Genomic DNA, 18,219 nt, shown 5'->3' with positions numbered 1-18,219 from the left:
ACAGCAATCAAAATATTGTGTAGGAATGGAAAGAATGTGACTTTTTTCCTCTAAGGTGAAAAATCATGGACTCCCCGTAAATCTCTTTGCTTGAATTCTTCAGGAGACTTATGATTCATCCCTTTACAAAATTTCAGAGGTGTTGATTTTTCTTTCTCTCTTCCTCTTCCTATGGGTATCTATTATTGCCAGTGCAGGTCAAATTAAATGCAGGAAGACAATTTTATGGTCAGGCTAGGATCGGGGGTAGGGAACCTTGGCTCTTTTATGATGCGTGGACTTCAACTCCCAGAATTCCTGAGTCCACGAGTCATAAAAGAGCCAAGGTTGCCTACCCCTGGGCTAGGTGAATTAACTGGAAATTCTTTTCTAGACTGATTTCATTCATGTTCAAGATAAACATGAAGATCATCTTAAAGTTGCTGATGTATACTTATATCCCATTTGCTCTCTTTCTCCCTCTCATTTTCAGTTATGTTGTGACAAAAAGGCCAAACTGAAGAAAACTAGAAAAATAAAATCATAAAAAGTAAAATAATAAAAATATAAAATGTATTACTTACTTTTGGGTTTTTTGCAAATATATCCCAGATATGAATTACAATAAATATTATTCCAAATCCCATTTGAAGCAAACATTTCTACACAATGTTCATCATACTGACTTGAAGGTTCTCCAGTGTTCCAGTTGACAAAGGTCACAACAGAATTGTCAATCCATAACCAATCACCTAATGTTGAGTTAGAAAATACACCAAGATAATCAGCTCTAGCAATGTCTTCCTTCCTTCTTTTCTTCCTTCCTTCCTTCCTTCCTTCCTTCCTTCCTTCCTTCCTTCCTTCCTTCCTTCCTTACTTACTTACTTACTTACTTACTTACTTAGCCTATTTTATGATTAAATGCATGGTTCCATTTAAAGACCTCTAGATTTAAACAAAAGTAAAGAACTTTAGTTATGTATGTTATCTGCAGTTATTAGAAATTTAAATTTGTTTTAATTTAAAACAAATATGGTTTTAAGTATGAAGCAGGAAAACTCTTTCCTGACCAGATATACACATATAGCGGTAGAATTTGGAAATATCCTTTTCCTTTACCAATTTAATAAAATGAGAATGGTATGGTTTTTTGGTTCATTCAGTTTTAGATAATTAGGTAGAACAAAATCATGTGCCAATTTTTTAACCATATTATTTAAATTTGTCGTATTGTTAAATTCATAAATGTACAAAGCCATAAATCACAAAGTTGGATTTATACATTAAGCCAAAAATAAACATTTTTAGTCAAAGTCCTCATTTTATATATTGTATAACATGCCAAATGTACATGCAAAAACATTAGTGGGCCAGGACCAAAAAAACCCAGGATGAACTATGGGTGTCCACGGGGCATCAACCGGCAGCAGATAATGAGATATCCATGGCAACATTACTATGCAAACTGCCTCTTTCATACTTGTGATGGACCTTCAGTTATGATGACATAATATGTGTTTTCTCATTTGTATGAAATCTCAGCTCATTACAAAACAAGTGGCTATAACAGAAATATATCTGATGTGATGTCATGTTTTATTTTTTTTATTTAGAAAGTTTATATGGGCAGCTGACTCTGGGCAGCTTACAAAAAATAAAAACCCAATATAGAAACAATAAAAATAATAACCCCCTACCATCACCCCTTTATAAATGTTAATTTATATAGGATTAAAGTTATGTTAATTACTTTGGGGGGAAACTCTCGTGGTACTTTAAAAGCTTTCGGGGAGCAGATAGAATTTGTTCCTCCAAGCCAAAACTAAGTGTCCTTATATTTTAACATAATGGATAAATCTATTCATTTTGCATTTAGTAATTGATGCATTTTTTCCAGAGCAGGACATGTAACAAAATGCCCTGTGATGTATTGAAACTGAGCTGTAGTCTCAAATTCCCAACATAATCAATGAAACACTTAACCATACACGCACGCACACACACACATACACAGAGACATATCTCTATTGATTAATGCTTTTCTAAAAATTCAGGATTGAATAATCTAGCACTGATTCATCTGCCAGTTAGCTAAATAAATCAATAATATATTTTACCTTGAGAAGCATTAGAATATGACTCAGAAATATCTCAAATGTGCTTTTTATTTTTTCCTAAATTTAAAGTTTGAGTTATAATTAAAAATCATGACAATGTCTACATTTTTCTCTGTTTTTCTCTTTTTTATATACAAGAAAAATTGTAAAGAGCAATCAAACCTTCTTTGGTACTTGCCAGAAGATTCAATTGTGATTATAATAAAATATTCACAACACAAAGAACACTGAGCTTAAAACTTAAATTAAAATGTACCATTTAGATTTTTGAACATTCCTATCCAAAATGCTTGGGATTTGCTTTCAAGATTTTCTGTAAATTCTATTAGAAAGTTTGCTTCAGCTGTATCCATTACTGAAACCAGAGAGGCATCTGTAAAAAAAAAAAAAATCAGCAAACACCCTCAGAGAAAATATTATTTGGGTAATTTTTTGACCCATAGCAAGTTGAGTAGCTAATTAAAAGAAAGGTTTTGATTAACATCAAAACATGGTTTTTCTTTGATTCCCCCTTTTTTATATATGGATACCCTGATCAAGCTAATCACTTAAATTTTCAAATAAAGAACACACATCTATACCCATCATATTATTCCCTTTCAGACATTGTGCAAAATGCAGAAAAAGAGTAAGCAGTGGTAAACAAAAGAAATTAAAGCAGGAAATAAAGGGAAAAATAAAATCTAGTTTATAGCAACACTTACTGCTATACTGTATAACCTCATATCTTTCTGAATCTACAAACTATCCTTGCTTCCTCTGGTTCTGGACACCAATTTATAAATTGCCTCTTCTTTAAAATTCTTGTCTTTCTAAGGAAGTCGTCAACTTTATCCACTGACAAATTTCTTGGGCTTCCTCTTCGTCTTCACTCATTTATTTTTACCTCATGTAAAAAATATTAGTTTTGTGATTGGAACCTTACTCATTCCCTATCAACCCTGCTCAGTGTTCTTCTTTCATATTTCTATTGTATTGGTCATTTGCTTTTGTATTCAACCCCCATTCCTTCAGTACCCCATTCCAACTCCATGCAATTTACTCTTATGTTTCTCCTCACATACCCAAATCTCACTTCCATATAACAAACTGGTCAAAGGCATATGCTTAGAGAAAGCCATTTCACTTCTTTTGACAAACCTCCATTTCTTTAATATCAATCATTTGTTCTACACCATTCATGTATGAATGAATAATATGACAAAGATCTTGAAAATAATATCAAGAGACTATCAGCAGCTTGGCATGAAAACCAAAGAGTTAGGAGCAGAGGTGGTATTTTCATCTGTACTTCCAATGGAAAGTCAACATCCAATGAGGGAACAGAGGATCCTAGAAGTAAACCACTGGCTTAAAGGATGATGCTGTTGAAAGACTTTTGGATTCCTAGACTAGGATCAACATTACATACATGAGAGCTTCTGGCAGAGGACAGGCTGCATGTCACAAGAACTGGGAAGAATGGGTGTGGAAAATAATCAACTCAAATCTGAAGGGCTTTAAACTGAAACTGGAAGGGCGGGGGATCCAATCTTTAGGACCTAATCACAAGCATAAATCCCAAGACAACTAATCAAACAGTGAACTAGGGAGTGGTGCAAAAAAAGGGGAACTCAGAAACAAAATAGAAGAACTAGGAAACGAATGCAGGGTTGGCCAGAAAGGACCCAGATAACTATACACAAATGCTCAAAGTATGAGGAACAAATAGGTCATACTTGAAATCCTAGTATATGAGGACTTGGTGGGATTGGTGGGATGAAACTCATGACTGGAATGTACTGCTGGAATGATATAAATTGTTCAAAGGAAACAAATCTAACATAAGAGAAGATGGAGTTGTGTTATATGCAAGAAATCACTACACCACTACAGAAATGCATAAAACCAAGGGTGAAAGCCTTTTTGAATACATATGGGTTAGTACAAAATGAAAAGGGAATGATATTGCATAGATGTATATCACAGATCATACAAACAAGTATAATAAATATAGGAATTCTTTGCTAGTCACTTAGCTAAGGTATGCAGGAAACACACCATAGTAATAATCAGGGACTTTAACTAAACTGATATCAATTGAGAAACAAACTCTGCAGCAAGTGGGGACTCAAACAAGTTTCTGACAAGATTAGCTGACAACTTTGACATCCAAAAGATAGAGAAGAGAAGTAGAGGGTCAGTTGTATTGGACTTGATTCTTATTAATAGAGATTAAATGATAGAGGGGGTGAAGTTGCAGGAACTTTGGACAAGAATGACCATGTCATACTGCAATTCAAAATAATGAAGGCACAAGTAATAGAAGTCAAATCAGGGTCTTAAACTTTAAGAAAGCTGACTTCAATAAACTAAGAGAGAATTTAGGAAGTATTCCATGGATGGAAATCCTAAAGGAGAAAACAAGGGAAATTCTAAAAAAAAATGAGATTATAAAAGCCCAATATAAAACAATATCACAAAGAAAGAAAAACAAGAGACCCAGGATGAAACCAGCATAGTTGCACAAAGAACTCTCTGACAAACTGAGAAAAAAAGGACAAGTATAAAAAATGGAAAGAGAGACATATAACTAAAACAGAATACAAGCAAATAGGTCAAATCTGCAAAGATGAGGTCAGGAAAGCTAAGGTTAAGATTTACAAAAAATGACAAGAATAATTATAAAAAAAAATTCAAATGTAAGAAACAAGGAAAAAGTCAAGGAAGTGATCAGTCCACTAATGGGAGAAGATGACAAGTTAGTCATGGTTAGCAGGAAGAAAGCAGAACTGTTTCATTCATTATTTGTATTTGTCTTCATGCAGAAAGAAAAAAATAATCCAACCTATCAAAAGGGGTATCATAAAAGATAGATTAGGAATACAAATTGAAATAGGCAAGAAAATGATAAGACAACACATATCCGCTCTAGACAAATTCAAATCACCAAGATCAGATAGAATACATCCCAGAGTTCTGGAGCAGCTGTTAGACATGATCTCAGAATCATCAAACTTTTTTTTAAAAGCTCCTTTTGTATGGGAGAACTACCAAAGGATTAGAAAAGAGCAATCAGCCTGATATCAATACCTGGGGAAATCCTTGAAAAGATAATCAAGCAGTACATTTGTGAGTACCTAAAAATAATAACAGACTTGAACACTGGGTTCTATCCAACAAAATGCAATTCAGTGAGAAAAGGTCCTACACATAGGCAAGAAAAACCAAATGCACAGATATAGAATAGATGGTACGTGGTTCAACTGTAGTAACTGTGAAAGGAATCTTATATCTTTGTAGACTACCACTTAAGTATGAGCCAGCAGTGTGCTGCAGTTATCAAAGAAGCCAAAGTAGTCCTAGGCTGCATCAATAGAGGGGCAGTTTCAAGATCACATGAAAAGATAGTACTATTTTATACTGATCCAATTCTGCTCACCACAATACAAAAAAAAAAAATGTTGAGGACTCCAGTTTGATGTCGTGGCATGATGGACGCAGGAAGATGGTGCTCTGTCTTCCGCATTCAATTTCACCCCGCTGGGGACCCTAAAAAGGGTCGAAAGTTGCCCCAAAGAGGCGATGGAGAAGGAAGGGACCCTCATTGATCATGGGAGGGCAGCAGCCTTTCCATTTGATCTGAGGAATCCCTCCAAACCAGTGAGGGACAGACTGGCTACATTCGTGTGGCCAATCAGAAGCTGCTGACAACTGAAGAAAATAAACATTAACCAGCAACTTTTGAGCAACATGGATGGACCTGAGTGAGACCCTATCCTCTCTTTATGACTTTAAGACTTTTTCCTGGGAAAAAATGCCCAAAGCAAAGAATCTTCCCTAATGAGAGAGGGAAGGGGAATTTCCACCCCATTCCCTCAGGAAAAGAAAAGCGGCGAATTAATTGCTTGGAGGAAAATAGAGAAAATTACAAGATTAATTTGGAAGCAACACACATATATAACTTTGAAATTTGGGGATTAAAAGTGCTTTTGAGATTTTTTTTTTAAAGAGACTTAAAAAGCTTGTAATATAAGTTTGGATGTAAAAAGCTGAAAGATGGCGTCAATGACATCTAGTGGTGAACTACAGCACTACAATTTATTATGCCCAAAGAAAACTTGGCTGGAAGCCCAGACTCAAATAAGACTCTTGTTGCTTTCAGAAACTTTCATTTTTGAAGACTGCAGCTGGGAAAGGGGGGGCAACCTCCTCTTGGGCTGCTTATCTGTGTGGCAGAGAAAATAAACTATTTTGAAACTGGCCTGCCTGGACTATGAATATAAATACTAACTGATTTTTAGAACTGTGTCATGGAGCTATTTCCCTATAGAAGAAACATGCATTATTGATTGAGATGATAGAATACTTTGGACTATAAACCTTTGATTGATGAACAATTTTTAGTTGCTCTTCTCTCTCTCTGGACAAAAAGGATGTGTTTTTCATTGGACAGAAAAATTTGAAAAATTTGAACTTTACTTATATTTGCTGAGGGAAGAATTAAAGACAGACTGATAGGCTGGTTGGATAATTAGGAGTTCAAATGACAATTGACTGAAACTTTTAAATCCCTAAATAGATTGGACTATAAAGACTACATACAAAAACAAAATGGATGTTCCGTGCTTAGCTTCAAATGGTAAAAAACTATCCCTAACACCTGTCCCCAAAGTCCCCAGCTTGACATACCAACAAGAAAATGTTGATGAATTTCAGAAAGAAATTCTTTCTATGTTAAAATCAATACAAAAGACAATTGCCTTAGCTCATGATGAGACTAAAAATAACTCAAAGGAGATAAAAGAGCAATTCTTTAATCTAAATCTACAAACTCAGAAAATGACTACAAAGAAGGAATTGCAACCCAGAAAATAGAAGGAAAATCAGAGGAAGCAGATCAAAAGATGGAGGACCTAAAGAAGGGAATTAACAGACAGACTCAAACAAATAAAGAATTAGAAGATGTAACAATAATATCGGAAATGGAAAAGATATTTTACCTGTCAAGATCTCAGAACACACTTGAGGATAAGAAAGAAGAGCTGATTGAATGGAAGATAGAGCTGTTAGGAGAATTGTGGGAACTTGGAGAAGGAGGGAGGCTGTTTAATGAATATCAATGGGCTGAGCGTCGTTCCAAAAATACGTTAATCAAATTGTCTTTCTTATTCCAAACAATACACACAAATATAGAGCAAGAATTACTTGATGATTCAAATGCATTGACTTGGAAAGTTAGATGGCAAAGCAAAAAAGCTAGAGTAAGACTGAAGAAAATAGAGGTTTTGACCCATTAGATGGGATATTATACTATTAATCAGATGTTTGAACATGGCTGAGAATAGATAATTATTAGAAATAGAAGTATTATTATAACTAGAAAGACAGGATTTATAACTAGAATATTATATTTTAGTATGAGAAGGGAAATATGAAAATGCTAAGAGAGTTTGAATAAGGGAAACTTTTGGTTACCCAAATATAACTTATTATGAGAAATTATAAGCAATAGAGACATTTTGAACACTGATGAAAAATTTAAAAAAAATTAAAAAGCGGGAAAAACAGGATATTAATTGAACAAAAGGATATTAAGTGCAAATGGATGGGGAATTAAAATGGTAAAAAGCAAAAATAGGATATAGACTGAATAAATGGATATTGAATGCAAATGCAATTAAGATATTTTTTGGTTAGAAAAAATCTTTTAAACTGATATTATTGATACTTTTAGAAAAATATAATAAATGTTGACAGGAAATTTTATATTTACTTACAATAATAAGAACTGTATTTGCTTAGTGTGGAAAAATGCCTATTACTAGAAGTGAATTAGAATTGAAAAAAGCAAAAATAGGATATAGACTGAATAAATGGATATTGAATGCAAATGCAATTGAGATACGCTTTGGATAAAAGATATTGTAAATTGAATGCAAATGCAATTGAGATACGCTTTGGATAAAAGATATTATTGATACCTTTAGAAAAATATAACAAATGTTGATAGGCAATTGTATATTTATTTACAACAATAAGAATTGTATTTGCTTAGTGTGGAAAAATGTCTATTACCAGAAGAAAAGAGGATGTATTGGAGGGTGTAATGTTGGATTAAGTTTGAAGAAGCTTACATGTACCATGGAATTACTAATGGACTCAGTCATCACGTTGTTTAATTAGGCACTTGATTGTAAAAATAGAAAATTAATAAAATATTTATATATAAAAAGTAGGGCTTACTTTCGGGGAGAGGGCTTATATTAGGCCTACCCCCCCCAATCATCAGGGATTTATTTTCAGGGGTGGGTTTACTTTCAGGGAAACATGGTACCTAGTTCCCTGAACTGTTCATTGTATGGTTTAGCCTCCAGACCCCTTATCATCTTTGTTGTTCTTTTCTACATTCTTTCTAGGGTCTCAACTTTTTATATATATAAATATTTTATAAATTTTCTAGTTTTACAATCATAAGTACTTAATAAACAATGTGTTGTCCTGGGTCCATTAGTAATTCAGTGTTACATATTAACTTCTTCAATCTAGGCCCAGTATTACACCATCCAATGCTTCCTTTCTTCTTCCAGTAGTACACATTTTCCCACATTAGGCAAATACAATTCTTATTGCTGTTAATACATATACAATTGAATATCAATATCTTTGTTACATTTTCCTAATAATATCAATAATGTTGGTTTAAAATATCTTTTCTAACCAAAATATATCTTAATTGCATTTATAATTTCAAAACCAGTTATATTTGGGTAACCAAAAGTTTCCCCTATTCAAAATTCTTAACATATTCTTATTTCCCTTTTCATACCAAGATATGATATTCTGATTACAAATCCTATCTATCTAATTATAATAATATTTCTATTTCTAGCAATCTATTCTTAATAATATTCAAACATCTAATTGATAATGTAACATCCCTCTAACAAGTGAAAGCTTCTGTTTCTTTCAGTCTTACTCTAGCTTTCTTCCTTTGCCAACTAACTTTCCAAGTCAGTACATTTGGATCATCAAATAATTCTTCCTCTATTTTTGTATATATTATCTGAGTCAAGAAAAGCAATTTAGTTAAAGTGTTTTTGGCCCGTTGATATTCGTTAAACAGCCTCCCTCCTTCTCCAATTCCCCACAGTTCTATTGACAGCTTTCTCTTCCATTCCATCAGCTCTCCTTCCTTATTCTCCAATATGTTCTGAAACCTTGGTTTGTACAATGTCTTTTCCATTTCCAATATTATAATTGTGTCTTCTAAGTCTTCATTTATCTGAGTCTGGTCACAATTTTCTTCCTTCAGATCCTCAATACTTGTGTCAGCATTTTCAATTTTTCCTTCTGTTTTCTGAATTTCTGGTTCCTTTTCTGTATTTATTTTCTGGGTTTGTAGATTTAAATTAGAAAATTGTTCTTTTATCTCCTTTGTGTTTCTTTTAACCTCATCACAAGTTTCTTGTATTAATTTCAGCAAAGAGAGAATTTCTTTCTGTGATTCATCAGTATTTTCTTGGTAATCTGGCAAACTGAAGCTTCTGGAGACAGATGTTAAAGATGGTTTTTCACCATTTAGACTTAAGCAGAAAATATCCATTTTATTTTTTGTAAGTAGTCTTTATAAGTTTATCCAACCAACTAGCCGTTCTTAAACCTTCCCTAAGCAGATATAAGTAAAGTTCAATTTTTTTCTGACCAATGAGAAAGATATCCTTTCTATCCAGGGAGGGAAAAAAAGAACCATTACAGATTGTTTAATAATCAAGATTTATAATCCAAAGTGTTCCATCATATCCGGCAATAGTATATGTATCTTCTACAGGAAAATAGTTCCACAATATAGTTCTGGAAGTCAGTATTTTTGTTCATAGTTCAGTCAGGCCAGTTTTAAAATGATATTATTGTCTCTGTCACACAGATAAGCAGTCCCCAAGCCTCAACTGCAAATCTCAAAAGTCAGAGCTTCAAGGCCAGCAAAAGTCTTATCTCACTCTGGGTTTCAAGCCAGGTTATCTTTAGGCATAAATAAATTGTAGTGCTGTAATTCACCACTAGATGTCATCAATGCCGTTTTTCAGTTTTAAAATCCAAAACTTATATTGTAAACTTTTCCAACCTTTCTTTTTTTAAAAAAAGAAAAAGTCTTAAAAACACTTTTAGTCCCCAAATTTCCAAGTCATATATATATATATATTAGTTCCAGGTTGGTCTTATAGGTTTCTCCTTTTTCCCCAGGTAATTAATTTACCACTTTCCTGAGGGAATGGGATGGAAATTCCCTTTCCCTTCTTCTCAGGGGGAGTGCTTTGGGCTGATTTTCAGGAAAACGTCTTAAAATCATAAAGAGAGGCTTAAATCTCATCCAGTTTCATACATGTTGCTGTAAGTTTGCTTGGTAGTGCTTGATATCTTCCATTGACAGCAGTTTCTGACTGGCTGCACAAATGTAGCCAGTCTTTCCTCCGCCGGTTTGAAGGGCTTCCTCATATCAAACAGGAGGGTTGCCACCCTCCCATGACCAAACAAGGGTCCCCTTTACAGGGCGGCTTTCGACTCTTTACAGGGTCCCCTAGCAGGGCAAAATCAAACGGGGAAAACGGAGCCCGTCTTCCTGCATCTGCCTCACTGCAACACCAGAACCAGAAGCCAGTAAACCCTACTTAAGGGCCTGCACAGATGGCCTGCCTGTGACAAGGCGAAGGCAATGGGGGAGGGAGATGTGACCCACAGTACCAGTATATGGTTCCTTACCACCACCCAGCTTGTTCTGCAGCCTCAAGGCAATGGCATTGGCCAGGAGGTGGCAAACTGCCAGTTTTGTTGCAACACGTCCATTTGCTACCTGCTGCGGGCTTTTGCTGCCCCGCGCATCATGCCCAAAGCAATTTGGAAACAAATGGTAAAAACCATTTTTTCCCGCCCACGTTTTTCTGTTTTTCCCCCCAGGGCTTTCCATCTCCTGTTATGGTTGGGGGTAGTGGGGGTTAGAGTTAACATATCGTAGGCCTGACTACAGCCTTGCGTGGGTCAGAGGGGGGAATCCGCCAGGCCTTATGGTTGCTGCCATTGGCGAGTGCAACGCAACTTGGCCGAAAGCGGCTGGGGAACAAGTGGGGCAGGTTCCCCCCTCACCTGCCCATACCAGAGAAGAGAACTTCACCACTCTGCCTACAGAGCCACCAAAGTGGCAGGTGGAGCGCCGGAAACTCAGGGAGGGAAGGGAAACTAGGCAGGCTATTGGCCAGCACAACATGGCTCGCCTGAAAGCGGCTTTGGAACAAGTGCAGCAGGTAAGGAAAGAAATCCTCATTCCCCCCAGGAATTGATTTTCTTTGCTTATCTGACTCCCAGCCCCATGCCATTTCTCCTTCATGATCTACCGCCACCGCGTACAGGAAAACAAAGGAAGGTTTTTTGGGGGGGGAAAGGTCAATCAATCAATTCCAACTTCATGAGATCTTTTTTCTTCTTCTTCTTGAGATCTTGCAACAAGTTAGAAAGTCTGATTGAACTTTTTTTTTTTATCGGTAGTCCCACAAACACATGGCAAAGGCTGAGAAGCAAATGAAGAAACACAATGCAGCTGAAAGGCAGGTTAGTAAAAAAAATCCTTGGGGAGGCGAGGGCATCTGGGCGGGGACGGGCGCAGCAACCTTACCCTGCGCAGCTTCGGCAGGTGTCTGGCAGGTAGAGGGAAGCAACTCCACACCCCCACACACAGCAACCTTACCCTGTGCGGCTTTGGCAGGTGTCTGGCAGATGGAGGGAAACAACTCCACCCCATCCCCATGGCAACCTTACCCTGTGAGGCTTTGGCAGATGCTGGCAGGCAGAGGGAAGCAACTGGTCCGCCACCATGCTCTCGCCACTGTGTTTCTTCTCCACTCCATGCACAGGCCCTGCCCCACCCCCACACGCTCGCAGCCTACTGGTGCCAGTACCGGCAAAAAGTAAGCCCTCCCTGAAAGTAAAACCTAGTGCTTACTTCAGAGCCCAAAAGAAAGTAAAACAGGGTCTTACTATCGGGGAAACATGGTATGTTTATCTAACAAAAAGAAGGATTAGGGATGATATGATAGCAGTACTTTAGTCTGCCCTTTAAGTAAACTTAGCAGGATCAACCTATTCATCAAAGCACCTGAGGGCAGGACAAGAAGTAATTGGTGGAAGAGCATTAAATAGAGATCCAATCTAGAACTAATGAGAAATTTTCTGACAGTGAAAACAATTAATCAGTTGAATAACTTACTCCAGAATGTTGTGGATGATCCAACACTGGAGGGTTTCAAGTACAGAGTGGACTGCAATTTGTCTGGACTTCTATAAGGTCTCCTTCTCAAGTAGAGTGTTGGACTAGAAGGCCTCTAAGGTCCCTTCCAATCCTATTCTATCCACATCCTTTCTATTAAAATATTTGCAAATCTTAGTATTTCTTCAATAATTGTTTCTTCTACTTGGTTTAAAATAAAATCAGATATTATAATTAGTGAATGGAAACACTTACCTAGTTGCAAACAAGCTAATGATGCCTTTGGCCAACTCATCTTTGATGAGGCTTCAAAGTGATAGCAATGACCACGGAATGGAATCCAAGATTTCTCCACTGTAAGTGGGCAGTTTCCTGGTTGTTGAGGTGGAACAGTAGGTGGAAACGCTGTTTTTAAAAAACAATGTAATTTTTAATTCTAATTAATTTATTTTACTTAAAAGATTATTATGAGGAACCTTATCAAAACTACAGTGTTTTCTAGTAAGCATCCTTGTCCTTTTATATATATATTTTATGTTACTCTTAACTATTTTTTAGTTTTACACACCAACACAGGGAAATATAGATAGAACTTTAATTAGGTGGTTGTGGTCACTACCTTCACACTTCTATAAATATACACTCCCTGATATATGCACTGGTGGGTGTACAATTATCCCTAATATGCTCTTTTTTTTACACATGGTCATTGAGTCCAAATTTAGATCACAAAACTGAAAGAATGCAGTATGTGAAAAATAATTGTGTTCCAATCTGTAGAGTAGTCTTTTCAGATCTAACTATTTAAAGGGCAGACTAAATTTGCCAATCTCTTTCCTCCTTAAACACTGTTATAGTTCACAAACTGACTTAACTAGTATATAAAGGCAGAGGTCTTCCCATCTAGATGAGGTTTAAGGAGCAGGTCTTCTCCTAAACATCATCCGAGCTGTATGGTTGCATTTATTTATTTTACATATTAGAATTTTATCTTCCTTTTATTACTTTACAGGTAGCTCAAAGTGACAAACATATCTAATACTACTTACTCCCCCTATTTTCCCCACAACAACAACTCTGTAAGGTGAATTGGGCTGAGAGAGAGAGTGACTGCTGCAAAGTCACACAGCTGGCTTTTGTGCCTAAAGCAGGATTAGAACTCTTAGTCTCCTGGTTTCCAGACCACTACATCAAACAGTCTTTCCAGTCTGTGATTTCTTTAAATTTTTGCAAGCTAAATCATGAATACCCCTACATTAGAAGAGTAACATTTAGAATTCCCCACATTGCTGAATTACAATTCTTAGCAAGCATTAATGTTATTCATGATGGTTAAGTCTGCTTGGCATGTAGTTCAGTAACATGTTCCTATGTCCACTCTACGATATACCCAAAGACTTTTTAAATGAGACCTGTGCAAAATTTCACAGCTTAAATGGAGGTATATTCCCTGCAAAAAGTAACCTGGATGTCTACGGCACTGTTTCTAAGTTATTTGTGGCACTCCAACATATCTACAAGATGCCAAGGCTGGAGAAAACCGCTTTAGTCTGAATATGAAACCATTAAGAAAAAGCTTTACCTATCCTCTAACTTACCCTTGGGATATTTGCAAAGAGGAAAATACTTTCTATTGCATGAGTCTGTCTTCCAGGTCCCATCCAAGTCCATATAAACGCAGCCTAATTTTTGTTTTGGTTCATTTGCTGCCCATTTAGTATATTTCATCCGGAACTTATCAATCCATATGTATTGTCCGCCAGTCTAAAAAACAAACAAACAAAAAACACACATTGAATGAGAGACATGTTTCTTATAAGGTATCACTAATCTGAGTATATTGCACTTTTGATGTGTGTCATTGTGCCCACAGTAAAAAATGACAATAAAGGTTATCTTATCTTATCTGATCTAGGAATGTTACATTATTGCTTCACCAGAAATAGATCCCGTCAGAATTTAGTCTTTATTTGCAGTAACAACAGCAATCCAATTTGAAATACAAGTATTAAAGTAAATGCAATGTAGGTTGTTTTTATGGATGATTTCACAACAACACTAAGCCTTCATGTTTGCTGTCATAAACCAAGAGAAGTCTTTGGTTCCAAATTCCAATTCCCAATAATTTGCCAAATGCTCATGGACTCACATAATAAATTTAGCTTTCAGCAAACTCTGACTTGGTTAAAAGTTTTGAGAGGTAGAAAGAACAAGAACTGCTTCAGAATAACATTTGCTTATTTTATTATTTTGTCTATTCTGAGAATCCACGGGCTATATATTCATATTGTTTGAACCTGGCCATTAAGAGCATGTTTAACAAGTAACTAATTAAAAATACTGACATAATACCAATATGTTTCTGGGTGCAATTCAAGGTGCTGGTAATTACCTATAAAGCCCTACCTAGCTTGGGAATCTGAGGGATCGCCTTTTTCCTGTCCAAGAGTTTATACCTATCCAGTTAGATCAAATAGGATGGACATGCTGCAGATCCAACCAGCCAAAGAATTTCAGCTGATGGGGACTGGAAGATGAGCTTTTTCTGCAGATCAAATTCCATCCGGAGAGTAGAATGGCCCTAACTCTGTTAGCCTTCTACACAGCTTTAAAGACCTGGCTATGCTCCTGAGCCTACATTCGCCAAGGGCCCCGCCTCCTGGATATATTGTAAACAGGTCATATGTTTTGGTTTGAATGAACCTGAATTAAACATTTTAATGGCTTTTGCTGTTTTAAAATATTTTTTACAATTTTAATTGTAATATATGTTTCGGAATTGTGAGCCACCCAGAGTCATTTTCTGAGATGGGTGGCTATAGAAATCAAATCAAATGAATCAACAAATAAATGAATAAATAAATACCGATATGTGTGAATTCAGGCTCTAGTCTGTGAGGGCAAAGTCATATTAGACTGACTGGAAGGTATAGCAAATACTCATTTCATTCATCTACAGTAGTTTTCTAATTTTCATTTCTACTGAATGGAACAACTGCCCCTCCCCCCAAATTAATAGCATATTCTCGTATGCTCCAAAATAAATAAACGAATAGAAATTTGAATAGATGGAACTTTGTGGACTGATACAAGCTGCATTTACCAGATTACTGTTGAGGCCAAGCCACACAATCCTTTTTTGTTTTAGTATTTTTAGCCAGAGATATGAGAGGCCAAAGGGATCTAAAATGCTAGCAAGGCTTGAGTCTCTCCTGTCACAACTTTTCTTTGCATCTTCCCATGTCATTTTGGCTTCAATGATGAAGTAGCTGCTATTTCTATAATGGAAACGCTGCTCTGGGGTGGTGGATGGAAGAAAAGAGTATTTGGGGTCTACAAAAGAAAAAGAATATTGTAAGGCTCTTTTCAAAAATATGAAGACATAAAATGCAAAAATGAGAAAACCCCCTTTTAGACATATAGTGGAAATGACATCTGAGGCAAATTGATGTTTGTTTTGGGAAAGGTTAGCATAAAATGGGAAATGTGTTTTTATTTCAAGGTCAAAACAAATAGCCCCACTTGAAACACTGTCAAGTAATAAAGATGATACCCACACACTTTTGGGCTGGACTAATGCATGGGATTGTACTTGTAGATCACTCAGAAGTCAGTTAATTCCAACTGCAGCAGTTTAAGTGATGGGCTTAACTTAGTTACCGCTGATATTTTTACTTTAAGAGCTGCACTAATTACTAAGTGCAATTCAAGATGGTAATTGTCACTCTTAAAGCACTGCATGGACCAGGACTTAAGTATCTTTGCGATCATCTGCTCTGAGTAAAGATTTGCCTATCTGGTGAGATCTGGTAGACCAAATTTGCTTTAGGTCTCATCACCAAGGACAACATGGGAGAACATTCTCCCTGCTCACATCTCTTCTCCGATACAGCATACAGTACAGTCAGGTTGAAGGCTGCCCCATCCTTGTTAGTAATTCACAAAATAAATGAAGTACTGGCAGTTAGTGACTGATGAAATTTTATATTAATGTATCATGCATTTTGACTTTATTATTGCATTAATCAAATATTATGCTTCTCGGTCATATTTCATCTGGAAATGCATGTAAGTAAATAAATAAAACACCTAATTATTGTTCTGCACCATGGTTATGCTCTGAGATCAAAGACCGTCATAGTCTGGTGGTTGTATTGAAACATTGGGGGGGGGAAAGTCAGAGAAATTTAAAACAAAATGTGCTTTTCTTTTCCGAAATTAAACAAAGGCAAGGAGGCAAAAATAGGCAAAATACTCACGAGTGTTAGTTTGGCATATGTACCCTTTCTTATAGTAGCAATAACTATTTCTCCATAAGCCTGCACTTTTGTAAGGCGACGATTTCATTGCAATACAATCTTCCTATATGAAATGGAAAACAATAAATGTTGAAAGTGGTATGGATAAACTGCTTAATTTCTCAATCATACCAATTTAGCAGCCATGGGCAAGCAGGGAAAGTTGGTAGAGAAGGTTACATGGAGTCCTCAATTTACAACCACTTGTTTATTGACCATTTTAAGTTACAACAGTCCTGAAAAAACTGACTTACAACAGTCCTGAAAAAACTCTCCTCACAACCACTGCAGCATTTTTCCATAGTCATGTGGTCAAGATTGAGACACATAGTAATCAACATATATTTACACTGTTACAGTATCCTTGGGTCATGTGATCACCATGTGCAATCTTTCCAACAGACTTCTGCCAAGGAAAGTCAATGGGAAAGGCGGATTCACTTAGTGATGACAGGATTCACTTAATAACTGCAGTGATTTGTTTAATAACCTTGATGAAAAAAACTGGGCAAGATTCACTTTAACAATCACATTACTTAGCAATGGAATTTCTGGTTCCAATTATGGCTGTAAATCAAGAACCTCCTGTACAGAAGGAGTCACCATGGTTTCTGGCAGTAGGGAAAAGCAAGTATGTTGCATGCCCATGATGTCAACAGTGTGCTGCAAATGGTAAATCCCACCCACCCACTCCCCCAATCACATCTCAGCATAGCTCCACAGAATGTTCCTGGAAACACAGTTGGATGTATTTGTCAAGAGATGACAAATCCGGGATAGAATAAGGAAATATCATTTGTAATAAGACATGGCTATTTCAACTAGCAGGACTGGCCTAAGGGGTAATTTTTAGCGGGGTTTTAAATAAAATTTTAAAATAACAAAGGCCAATCTAATATTTCCTTTTAATTATGTTTTAATGATAGTATTTTGGTATTTTTTGTATTTGTTTTTATCAGGCTGTTAGCCGCCCTGAGTCCGCAAGGAGAAGGGTGGGGTAAAAATCCAATAAATAAATAAATAAATAAATAAAGTAATAGCTGCTCTTATACTCTATGCTACCTTATTACGAGATCTGCTATACACCAAGGCAATTCACAAAAGTAGCCTATTTGTTTTCCTCACAGAGAGCATTGGTCAAAATCAGTTTTTCCCTGGGTAACAATCAGAATAGTCACCTGCCCAATTGCTATCCTTAATTGTTTTGTCCAGTCTGCAGGATACCCCTCACTTGTCCCTCCAAGCTGATTGTTTAGATCAGCAAACTAGCTAGTGGATTCTGGGAATTGAAACTGATTCTTCTTACAGTTGCCAAGATTGAGAAAAACTGGCTTACTGTAGATCCTACTCTCAAAGGAAGTACCTTGAGATTCAATTTTCAATATTGCCTCTGCTGATTTATTCTGCTGATAGAGATGTGCAATCAAGCTGAAAGGTGCTTCAGACTGCATGGGATGCTAACATACCCCCTGTCTGCAACTCCTTAAAGCAGCCATATTTTTTTCCTGTGATTGCCTAGCTGCCCTCTGCAATTGCAGCATAATTCTGAGAAAAAGCACACATCTAGTTTTAGAAACTGTAAAGGAGT

The 18,219-nt window shown here is 36.4% G+C and overlaps 1 protein-coding gene across 1 annotated transcript in view; it reads right to left on the bottom strand.

The window, feature by feature from the left end:
• The window catches only part of MRC1 (mannose receptor C-type 1), a 68,536-nt gene that overhangs the window by 3,746 nt on the left and 46,571 nt on the right, over nucleotides 1–18,219 (bottom strand). The window contains exons 23-28 of the mRNA XM_015811223.1: nucleotides 16,593–16,695; nucleotides 15,437–15,666; nucleotides 13,932–14,097; nucleotides 12,589–12,738; nucleotides 2,353–2,469; nucleotides 564–731 (exon numbers count right to left, since the gene is read on the bottom strand). Of these exons, the coding sequence (XP_015666709.1) occupies nucleotides 564–731; nucleotides 2,353–2,469; nucleotides 12,589–12,738; nucleotides 13,932–14,097; nucleotides 15,437–15,666; nucleotides 16,593–16,695 (934 nt within the window). The remainder of the gene's footprint in view (nucleotides 1–563; nucleotides 732–2,352; nucleotides 2,470–12,588; nucleotides 12,739–13,931; nucleotides 14,098–15,436; nucleotides 15,667–16,592; nucleotides 16,696–18,219) is intronic.

This window comes from Protobothrops mucrosquamatus, unplaced genomic scaffold, assembly GCF_001527695.2.
Source record: "Protobothrops mucrosquamatus isolate PMUCROS unplaced genomic scaffold, P.Mucros_1.0 scaffold33, whole genome shotgun sequence".
Lineage (NCBI taxonomy): Eukaryota > Metazoa > Chordata > Lepidosauria > Squamata > Viperidae > Protobothrops > Protobothrops mucrosquamatus.
This window is presented reverse-complemented; position numbering and strand designations above follow the sequence as displayed.